This window comes from Salvia splendens, chromosome 8 (genome assembly GCF_004379255.2).
Source record: "Salvia splendens isolate huo1 chromosome 8, SspV2, whole genome shotgun sequence".
Classification (NCBI taxonomy): domain Eukaryota; kingdom Viridiplantae; phylum Streptophyta; class Magnoliopsida; order Lamiales; family Lamiaceae; genus Salvia; species Salvia splendens.
The window spans coordinates 4,467,397-4,479,513 of NC_056039.1; the positions used below are offsets into that span (position 1 = coordinate 4,467,397).

General features: G+C 36.0%; 2 protein-coding genes and 1 pseudogene across 2 annotated transcripts; 2 read left to right on the forward strand and 1 right to left on the reverse strand.

The window, feature by feature from the left end:
* Nucleotides 1-3,020: 3,020 nt before the first annotated feature.
* On the forward strand, nt 3,021-5,555 carry LOC121745629. The gene is made up of 3 exons (XM_042139611.1): nt 3,021-3,356; nt 4,520-4,727; nt 4,858-5,555. Exons 1-3 carry the CDS (start codon nt 3,117-3,119, stop codon nt 5,277-5,279), a joined length of 870 nt encoding a protein of 289 aa, XP_041995545.1. The 5' UTR covers nt 3,021-3,116; the 3' UTR covers nt 5,280-5,555.
* Nucleotides 5,556-6,003: 448 nt separating this feature from the next.
* LOC121744689 lies at nt 6,004-7,220 on the forward strand (annotated as a pseudogene).
* Nucleotides 7,221-9,565: 2,345 nt separating this feature from the next.
* On the reverse strand, nt 9,566-11,674 carry LOC121743515 (mitochondrial import inner membrane translocase subunit Tim9-like). Its single transcript, XM_042136826.1, has 2 exons — nt 11,438-11,674; nt 9,566-10,055 (listed from the first exon to the last, which is right to left on the reverse strand). Exons 1-2 carry the CDS (start codon nt 11,533-11,535, stop codon nt 9,872-9,874), a joined length of 282 nt encoding a protein of 93 aa, XP_041992760.1. The 5' UTR covers nt 11,536-11,674; the 3' UTR covers nt 9,566-9,871.
* Nucleotides 11,675-12,117: the final 443 nt, after the last annotated feature.

Here is a 12,117-nt window from a genome sequence, read left to right on the forward strand (position 1 = left end):
GCAAACGCTCCTCCTCCCCTCATTCCGCCACACATCTCCAATTCTCCCCGCGATGAAGAAGGCCAAGTCTCACAATATTCCCCACGCCCACTTCTCTGACTCTCCCACCCTCTCTCCCCGATGATTGAGGACGATACCGACTCCGCACTTGAGACCTCGTCCCCCTCGACACCGGCTGATGAAGCTGATGACGACGCAAGCACGAGCTGCTGACGGCGGCAACCCGAAGATGAGCAGGTGGATAAGAGAGGTACAAGTCACAGTCGGTATTAGAAATGGGACACTCACCCCTTAAAAGGACTTATAAGGGGGAGGGTTATCCATACTTTTATAGATGAGCTAGGATCATCACCAAGCCGATGTGAGACAAGATATTAAGAATTTTAACACGCCCTCTCACGTATAGGGCGGAATGACACATCGGACTTCCATCACGTGGGTAGGCAAGAGAAGAGATAAAGAGATAAATCCATCATCGACTTGGGCCCGCTCTGATACCATATTAGAAATGGGCCACTCACCCCTTAAAGGCCTTATAAGGAGGAGGGTTGATGGAAGTCCGATGTGTCATTCCGGCCCACACGTGAGGGGCCGTGTTAAAACTCTTAAATCTTGTCCCACATCGACTTGGTGATGATCCTAGCTCCTCTATATAAGTGTGGATAACCCTCCTTCTTATAAGGCTTTTTAAGGGGTGAGTGACTCATTTCTAATAGTCGACGACCTCGGGAGGGAGAAAGGAGAAGGGCGATGGACGTTCTGGCATACCAATTCGGGAATGGGAGAAAAGAGAGAAAGAGGAATTGGATGAACTGAATGAGAGAGAGAAAGAGAGCGTGGGGATGAAGCGGGTGGCGCCGCATACCGGTGACCGTCCAAGGCAGGTTGAGGCGATGTCGCTGGTGAAGAGGAGGGGGGCAGATGTTAAGGCTCACAATTTGGGGATCCAATTGGGAGAATGATCTAATAGAACTCTTCAATTGGGAGAAAGATCTACTAGGGTTCTTCAAATCAGATGAACCTAGAAAGAAGGAGAAGAATACAGTTTTTTTAAATATTTTTTTAAAAATTAAAAATTTTAATCTAAATCTCTAATGCGGTCAAAATTGACTAAACAATATAGTTGACTGTTAATTTTAAACGGCACCGTCCAAAAATGATTAAATCCTGTCCGTTTTCAAATGTGTTGGACGAAATAATTCAAAACATAATGTTCAGAACCAAAATCATAAAATAACCATATGTTTAGGACCACATTTGACTCTTACTTTTTATTAATTATCTTATTTTATTATTTTTTTTTTCTTGGATCATACATTTCATTAATTTATTACACTTTCATATTGTATTATAAAATGATATAAAAGTAGGACTCATATATCACTAACTTTTTAAACTTAGTTTTCTTTATATTTCTTAAAATCCATGTCAGCTCAAAATGGGACACATATTAGAGGACAAGAGTATAACTGTTGCAACCAATTAATTTGGCGGAAAATAGTACTTCATCCGTCCACAAAAAAGTTATATTTAGCTATTCTGGGATATCCACAAAAAATAGTTTCATTTCTATAAATGAAATTTTCTCTATCATACTTTATCCAAATTTTCTAGTCTCTCTTACTTTACCTATTTTCTCTTTTTATTTTTTTTACTTTACCAATTTCTCATTAATATTTGTGTCGTCCACAAATAAGACTATTTTTTGTGGACGGATGAAGTAATATTATTTCAATATTTAATTTTACAACTCAGTCATATATACGCATTATCATATGATAAGTAGTCATGGTAACTGAACGACACCTTAGAGGTTGTTCAGTTTGCAACATTATATCTCATGGTTAAATATGTAGTACTCGTATGAATCTCGCAACTTTATACTAGATGAATAATTATGTGATATTTAGTCATAGCCACTTCATCCAATTAAAATAATTTCAGAGCATAATATTAAATAAATTAATATATGATATTTAATCATGGTAATTGAATGATAATGGAACGTAGTTAAATAAATAGGTGTGCGGTAGGCCGCAGATTTGAATTGTATCTGGGCAGCCATATTCAAAGCATTTTGGGTCGTGGTCCACCTAATCCATCCGCGTCCCACATTTTTGAATGGATATCCACCGCCGCGTTCACACACTGATTTTATAATTGTTTATTATGCATAAATAAATACATTGAATTTCTATTTATTTCACCGGCCGCTCAATTGACGATCATACCCCTTGTATAATTTTCACTTTTCCCTTAATTGCATTAAGATATTTCTCATCTACCTATATACTCATCCGTCCGGGAATAGAAGTCTTATTTTTTCATATTGATTCGTCCACGAATATGAGTTCTGGTTCATAATTACCACAAATGGTAAAGAAACCCTACATTTCATTAACTCATTTATCTCACACATATTTTAAAACTAATATTTCTTCCACTCACTTTTTTTAGCATTTCTTAAAACCCATGCTGGAAATAAATGAGACTCTTATTCGTGGACGAATGAAGTACTCCGCAACTACTAATAATTTTACCACCTCGCTCACAATTGTGAAATACCACTTCTACAAGTGAAGATTTGTTAATACATTAAAAAAACACAATGTTAACATTGTTAACAACAATGTTGACATTGTTAATACATTCAAATAAACATAATGTTGACATGTTATACAAATACTTTTATTCATATATAGTTTATTTTCGTTCCATAATATCACATGAAATACAGAAAATAATAAATTCTTTAGACTCGGTAAGATTATATTTTGTGTGACCTATTATTGCACTTTCTAGAGCTTATCTTTCGTATAATATAGTATACAAAAATAAATATTATATTGCACATTTTACATTAGTTTTTTCAATTGAACAGAAGAAAAAGAAAGAAAGTAGCGGAGTATTTTAAAATATCATTCAAAAGGGTAACGAAGTCAAACTACATCGTGCTTATGGAGTATTATTAAAAAACGCGCAAATTCCGTGGCATAAACCTTTCATATTCCATTCAAAACTCATTTTCCAGATCAATTTTGGAGAGAGCCAAACCTCATCAAATTATACAAAACTAGCTATAATTGGAAAGAGGTATTCACAAGGCCTGGATTTTAATGTGTAGCCAAGCACCGGTGGCGATCGACGGCAGTGGAATGAATTTGTTGGCTAACAATTGGCTGCAACGCTTCGGCAGCGGCGGCGATTTCTCGTCCCGGAGTGCCGGAAGTGAGCTCGACTTGGCGGTTATGGTCAGCGATTTTTTCGAGATCGGAAGCGCCGGAGCTGAGTCGTGGTGCAGCAGCGACAGCGATTCCGGCTTATCCGACTTGGCTTATCTGACCGACCGGATTTCGGTGAGTAGTGTGTTTTTTGGTTTGCTGATTGTGAATTATTTATTCGTGTGTTAAGGTGCGCGTTTTTGTGTGTGGTGATTGTGTGTTGTTGAATGTGAAAGAGGTTTGGCTTGGATGAGTGTGGTGAATTGGACGATTCTTTTTAGTATTTTAATTGCGAGATGGAATCAGTACCTCTGCTTGCAAAAGTGCTTGTTGATGCGAAATTAATCCTCGATAGTTCCTTGCAATTGGAATTTGAATTTATTTTACGATATATAGAGGTCTCTAAACACAATTCAGGCTAGATTTTAGATGCTCTTATAAACATGTTTCTCCAAGTTTGTTGAGTAATCGTGGTGACCTAATATAGTTTTACATGTCAAATGAATGTAAAAATTCGTTCATAAAAGCTAATACATTTTGAAATTCCATCCCTCTCAATTTTCATGTCATACTGGTGTATTCAAATACGTCAATTGCAGTCATCGTTTCATATGCAACTTAGAATATTATTTACATCCAAGTTTACCAGTAAGCATCAGTTTGTAGTTAGTTTATGATATTTAGAGTTCCATATGAGAGAAAGCACAAGCATCCAAAGAGGTTAATTTTTATGTTGCATGGTTTCATCGGTCAATGACTTACATGTCCATGTAAAGTGCTTGGATATATTGTGCATTATGTGTTGGAAGTTGTAACCAGGAAAAACTACTTGTTTACTATCATTAGCATACGAAGATAATCACTAATCATGATTCCCTAACTGCGATGGTCTACCATTCAACCACTTAGCCTTGATCTTAATCCCCTTTTTATAAAGATTTGGCTGGTTGAGAAAGTGATTTTTGATTTGAACTTTTCACCCGTTCTACTCTTAGGAATTTTATGTACAAGGTTTCTGAATGTGTCATAGTTGAATTGAATTGGTATAGCTTATGAATAACCATATAAAAGTAGGATATCCCCAGAGTATGCAATGTCTTATTGAACTGTTCAGTTGGCAACTTGATCACAATGTAACTGGTGGGAATTGATGTCCCCTCCCTACAATTTTTTATAGTTGCACATATATTCAACTTGAAGTCGACAGGTTAATAGTGAGAAACGAGTTATTTTCGCTGCAATTAGCCATTTTATTGAAGCATTGTGTTTGTATTTTTAACAGAGATTCATTTTTGCAGTTCTATAATCGATCAGTTGACCAGTATGAAAGGGATTTGATGTTGGTGATCAAATCCTCAATTCTCTCAGAAACCTGGCAAGTTGAGAAGCTAGATCCATGCAAAGCTAGCTGCATTCTTTACTCTCTGGTGAAACTTTTACAATCTTCTGGTTATGATGCAGCATTATGTGCAACCAAATGGCAAGGTGATGGCAAAGTTCCTGGAGGTATGTTCATCTACTTTTGTATGTTCTGAGCATTTATCGTCTGACATTTGATCAACTCAGTTAACTTTGAAATATGTTCAAAGTGTAAAATGTTGCTAATTACTGTTCCATTCAATCTCTGGAAATCCAGGTGAACATGAATTCGTAGATGTGATAGCTCAAGATAACAATGGAGGAACTGAAAGATACATCATTGATATAGACTTCCGAAGCCACTTCCAGATAGCAAGAGCAGTAAAATCATATAATGCAGTTCTGAGTTCTCTTCCAGCCATCTACGTAGGCACTGTGCCAAACCTCAAACAGCTTCTTCAAATCATGGTTGAAGCAGCCAGGTACTCTCTCGAGCAGAACTCAATGCCTCTTCCTCCATGGAGAGCCTTGCCTTACTTGGAGACAAAATGGGAATCGCCTTGTGAAAGAATAGTCAATTCTCCTCCTCGTTCCCACACAGCCCCATCGTCTTTGTCTCATCTCCACTGCATTGCTCTACTGCAGCGGCTCAAGTCCTTTGTTCGGTCTGATATTACGAGAGGAATGGAGTATGAATAACTGGGATATTGGATAGTTCTTTTATTCTTTATTCTTTATTCTTTTCCGCCTATAAATTTTGGATGAGGTTTATATTCATTTGCAGAAGCCTTCTTAAAGCTGAAGATTTTTCTGCCGAAGCGTATGGAATTGGACTCAGTAGAGATTGATGTATTAATCTCAATTTTGGCAAAAAATATATCGCTCGCAGTTGGTAGTTTGTAACATTTGACATATGATTCGAACCATTTTAATTGTTTGTCTCCATCTTGTGTAGTATTTGTTTTTCTATACTAATATTGTTCGTCTCCATCTAGTATTTGTTTTCTATACTACTAATAATATTGTCCGTCTCCATCCTGTATTGGTGCCTTTATCTAATGTGGGAGATTAGGCAATTATAAGTGTTATAGTATCAAACTATCATGCTTTATGTTCCAAGATTAATTCAATAATCTAGTCTTACATCTCAAGAAAAGTTAGCACATAACTAGAAAATTAAGAGTGGAATGACTACCTTTTGTCCTTCTCCACATACTACACTATCTAGACACGTTCAAGTCCCTCAATTCCTACGTTGTCACGTTTTCACTTTCTTTACTTCACTCCTCGTCTCCTCCTACAAATTATGTAATCACAAACACATCTATATACTTCATTCAATTTCCACAAAAACCTATCAAATACACTACCAAATAATAAAATTAATTCCCACCTCAAACCAATTTTCCTCCCCGTCTTAGTAATGCTGATAATACTACTCTTCGTAGTCCTATCACCCCGCCACCAACCTGCGGCACGGTGGCTGACAACCTCCCCCCACCGTCCCAAGTCGCCGCATTCATCCGTGACTAAACTGTTAGCATTCCTCATGAATCAGATGAGAAGTCTCATACTAAAGAATGAAGAGTCAATAGTTATACAACACATTAAAGAGGAACATGTAAAGTTGTCTTTCAATTATGAGAAATTGTCTTCTCATTTTCTCGTTTCTTAACTAGCTATGCTAAGGAGCAGTATATATAGAGATAAAATTGTATGTTCATCAATCACCATCATCAATTACCTTATGAAGTGACTACACATTGAAGCTCATATCCAGTGTTTTGATCCTTTCTCTCAAGGTGTCCGATCCGCCTAGCTCCGGCCGGTTCCGGCGGGTCTACGACCGGGTCATATTCACCCCGATTTTAGAATTTCACCGGCGCACGAAATCGCCGTTTATGATCTGCCCCTACCCGTACTTCGGCTTCACAGCCGGAACCGGAGATTACGCGCTTTTCCGGCAAAACGACGGCGTTTTGGACGGAGGGACGGGGTTGAAGTACACGAACACGAGCATGTTTGCTGCGCAGCTGGATGCGGTGTATCCGGCGATGAAACGGGTCGGGTATGGGGATGTGGATCAGATGGGTGTTGGGGGTGGACAATGCGGCGTCGTACAACGCTAATTTGATCGAGTTTTTGAACTCCGGCGTCGGCACGCCGCTGATGCCTAACCGGACCTTCGAAACCTACGTTTTTTTAGCTTTTTAATGAGGATTTCAAGCCGAGTACGTCGGAGAAGAATTTCGGCTTAAAATAATGGGACTCTATGGAGTTTTTTATAAAGAAAAAAAATCATTACTTCTTACTATTAAAGACTTGACACATACATCGTCGGAGGTATCTTTACATGATTGCAGTCTGTCGCACCAACACCGGAAGCTACGAAGAAATGGTGGGCACCGAAGAAGAACGAAGCAACGGATGCACAACTGCAAGCAAACATCGACTACGTGTGCGGCTTAGGCTGCGTCGACTGCGGCCCAATTAAAGGTTAGATCACACGCGGCTTACGCTATGAATGCTTATTACCAATCCAACGGCCGGGATGATGTTGCCGGTGATTTCGGTGCCACTGGTGCCCTCACTACTAATGATCCTACTAAGCAAAGCATCCCAACTCCTAATCAATTATAGTTTATATGCATAATTGAAGTGCTCAAACACTTGCTCTTTTGTAGGCTATGAAAAATGTAGGTATACTGCTTGAACTAATCCAATCAAATTTTGGATTCTCTATTTTATGACATTTCTTAGTCACTTTATTTGGGTGTGATTCTAGATTGTAACTTAGAAAGGTGGATCTTTAAATGCAAACAGATTTTGGATTTATGGACGCTTCATTCTTATTTATTCCATTTTTTTTCTTAGCATCAAGCTTTCTTAGCATCTAACTTAGAAAGACACACTATTATTAAACTTCGTGCCGAAAAGATATGCCTCTATTAACAAGGAATAGAGGGAGTATGTAACTTGTCTAGTCTAATACTCCCTTAGTTCTAAGGAAGATGACTCATTCCTTAGACATCACGAGATTTTTTATGCAATTTTATTTTGAATTTAGTGGAGAGAATAAAGTAAAATAGATAGAATAATATAGAGATAAATGAGTCTATTTTTTGTTATGAGTATCTTGGATGAGACAAACTAAAAAAGATAGTGAGTGATGGAGAGAGTTAGGGCTTTGGCTCTTAATAAATTGACATTAAATGTATATATTTAGAATAATTCAAGAATTATGAAATTAAAATTGTTATGTGCAATCTCTGTGTTAATTTCACATGAATAAGCAACCGTCCTTCTTAATAATAATAGGGTTTAAATATACTTCTCTTACCGAAATTAAATTGATTGCATATAGAAGGTAATTTAAATGCTAATTCTAAGTAATTTAATATTTTAAACATGACATTTATCGAAATTAAATGGTTGAAAGAGGAAGGTAGTTTAATATATTTTTAAAAAATTTCATTTATAACCCTGGCATAAAATGACTATTCAAAATGGCCTTTTATATTAGTGTAGATGTAGATAAGTGAAATTATATTGCAATGAGAAAAAACCAATGTTTTAAAAACCGGACCGGCCAGCGAACCGGCGTCATTACTGGTTCACTGGTTCAACCGGTTCACTGGTCGAACCATTAGTTGAACCGGAATACTGTTTATATATATATATATATATATATATATATATATATATATATATATATATATATATATATATATATATATATATATATTTATTTAGTAGTAAATAATAAAATTTAATTAAATGTTTTGTCAATAAATATTATAGTATTATATATTTAATAGTATTATTTTAGAAAACAAGTCTTGTACTATTATATTAGAATATTTAATGACGTTAAGTTTAAATACAATAATAAATTATAATACACAATATTAAAAACTAGTATTAAACTCTATGTATAATTATAAACTCATATATTATAAAACATTAGTGATTGTAAAAGTATAATTAAAATATAAAAAATATATTATAATTAACAATTTCTTAAAAGAATATATAAAATTAAAAGGAATTATCTTAAAAGAATATAAAATTAAAAAGAATATATTTTTAGTTAATGATAGAATTTTATTAATTTTTTATCAACAAATATAATTAAATATATAAATTATACTAGTAGTAAGTTATTGTAAATAAAAAATTTACTAATATTTATGTATAAAAATAAATAAGTTCATAGTATTATTTTCAAAAAGTAATGCGGCAAAATAATATTATACACAGAGATATATGAATAAACATAAATTAAAAACATATATTTAGTAAATACTCCTAGTATATAATCAAATAGTAGTAAACTTTTAATATAATTAATCACATATTCTTAATATACATATATACGTATTAAACGCGAATTATTAGTTTATATAGATAAAATATTTCGTGTTTAACATATGAAAATAACTTATGTTCATATTACTACCAAGAAGTCTTTGTGGTGTAGTGGTAGAATTATTGGTAAGTTCACCGAGAGGTCTTGAGTTCGACCCCTATCAAAGCCAAAATTTTAGAATAAAATTTTGAAAAGCATTAAAAAAATATTTAAATACAGTTGAACCGGTTCCCGGTTCCCGGTCCAACCGGTTCGACCGGCCGGTTTTACCGGTTCGAGGCGGGTCAACTAACAGGCGGTTTTTAGAGGCAAACCGGACCGGAATGCCTACCGGTTCGCGGTCCGACCGGTCCGACCGGCCGGTCCGGTCCGGTTTTTAAAACATTGGAAAAAACTATAAAGAACTACTCAATAATTCAATACAAAATAATACTCCCTCCGTCCCCAATTAGGAGTCACTTTTTGACCGAGCACGAGTTTTAAGGAGTGTTTGAATATGTGGTGTAATAAATGGAGTTAGGTAGTGGAATGTGGGACCTCTTTGACTTTTAGGGTATTTTTGATGTCCAAATATAATAATTAGGAAGAGTGACTCTTAATCGGGGACGGACCAAAATGGAAAAGAGTGACTCTTAATCAAGGACGGAGGAAGTAAAACTTTAATCATTTGCAATTACATACAGAAACAAATGACTACTCCTGTACGCTATTGAACTACTTTCGTTTCTCTATTCAATTAGTCAATAATATCTCTAATCCTTGAAAGATTATGTTGGTTCCAAAACGAATTGGAGAGTAAGAATGAGCATCAATGAGTTCAGCAAATCTCTAGTCGAGGAGGCTGCCACCCTCATTGAGAGGTGGAAGAATTTTTTCGCATCTTCTTGCACATATTACTTCTTGCTTATCTCAAAACTTTCTACTATTGCGGCGAACCATCTTGGTTGAGTTCAGCAAACCTTGTCGCCACCCTCGTTGAGAGCCTCAAGAACTTCTCTGTACATCTCATCACGCAAATTTCTTCTTGCTTGCCTAAAGTTTTACGGTAGAAGGAAGTTACGCAGTCATTGAAGCATCTTTGTGAAAGATTGCTATACAAACCAAGGCTGCAGAGAGGCCAACAAAGGATTTCATCAGCTGAAAAGCCCAAATAACCAGTGAAGCAATACAGTTGTTTGTTGTTACTAGCACTAATAATGCAGTGAGAATTCTTTAAGAGGAGTGTTACACTGTTATGATAGGCAAAGCAAGGCTCAAGTAACTTATGGTAACAAAGTTAATCAACTTCAGCAGCAAAAGAAGATCACATTTCATCTGTCAACATCAATTCTTGAGGAATTTCCATGTGATTAGAAGTTGCACAACTACGTTTTTGAGCATGCTAATGGTGGTATCTAAATGCCATCCACTGCATTTAACTATACACTCTTGACGAAATGCAACATAATTATTTAACTGAATTGATGAGAAGGATATTTTATTTTTATATATACAAGTCAACTGGCCAACAGAAAGATCATAATCCAGTTGCTGACACATTTCCCTATCACTTACTGCAACAAAATATCTCTTGTTCAAGCAGATATTTGCCAGTAGCTATTGAAATATGTTCTGAAACTATAATCACATCGACAAGCAAACAGAAAACCAAATTAAGGCTTGGAAGTGTCAATACTTCGATGACAGGACATACATAGCAGCATATTTTTTTGGATTTAACAAGGTCATAAACACTCAAGAAAGACATCAGAACCATACTATATAAGAGTGACTCTTCAAATCTACCCATTACCCTATTGTAACAGTAGGGCAACAGAGCAAAAAAACCTTCCGACTCTGAGTTGCAACATTTTCTAACACTTGTCAGAAATCAGACCGACTACATTCATCGTAGTGCATAACTCATAGACGATCATTCACGAAAGACATTCTAAAAGAAATGGAAAGACATAAGGCCATTCTAAATCAACAATATATAGAAATTAAAGTAACCGATTGAACCTATGTCAAATATCATGGAACATCAGATGGAGGAAATTATATTTTGAAAAAATAGATGTCATTCCCTTAACGTCCAATTGCACCAAAGTCGAGAAATGCACTGGTTTTAAGGAGAATATTTGTTTTCGCTTCATGTATAAAGTTGCACAAATTCATAACCAATGCAACCTATAAAACCTGAAGCTCCCAAAAGCAAACACACATACCCAAACATTTAGTTTGAAAAGTTAAATTTTTTGCTCCAGAAATTCGCTTTCACTAAATATATACGGAATTCGCACAAGTAAACGACAAGCTAGCCCATATCTACTATTCGAATTTGCTTTTAAAACTATACCAATTTTTAGAGCAAAAAGAAGGGGGTAATACACAATCAGATGAAGAGCGCAAGTAAAACCAAAGATTAACAAGCAATGTAAATACAATTTCACAGTTCTAACAACAAGGCTGCTTTAAAAATTACAGAATTTTGTGAATGCATATGTACCTGTCGCGCGTTTGCATCTGGTCGATAATCGAAGAAATTCGTGCTTGATCGGACTCGGAGAGAGATGAGATATCCGTTTCTAACAAATTCTTATCCATGAATTGAAGCTTCGATATATGGATCTGAATTCTATTGATTCAGAAATGGAAATTGAGAGCTCCGTTTATATAGAGCTCAGGATTTGGTCGCCAGTTAGGGTTTAGGTTATGGGTTTAGTGACTCTGGCGCCGCCTGCCTATCAAAAGGGTACAGAATTTTTAAAATTACAGAAAAGGAAAAAAACTAGGTATTTTAATTTGTTAGAAATATTAGAGCATCCGCAGCGGTGGCGAAAGACGCCACCGCCGTCCGCGCCGTTGGCAAGGCGCAGGACCGCCGCCGCTGCAGCCGCGCCGCTGGCACGGCGCTGCTCGATGTATCGAGCACGTCCGTGCCAGCGGACGCACACGTGGCGCGCTCCCATTCGTCAACGGCATAGCCGTTGTGTTTAAACTTTTTTTTATTTTTATTTTTTAAAAATCGGTATTTAATTATAAATAATGCTAAAAAATAAAAAAAATATATTTTCCAAATCCCAAAAATATGGCCGTTTTTTTCCCGTTTTTTCTGAATTTTTTTGATTTTTTTTAATTTTTTTCCCCAAAATCATCTATAAATACACACATTCATCATCCATTTAT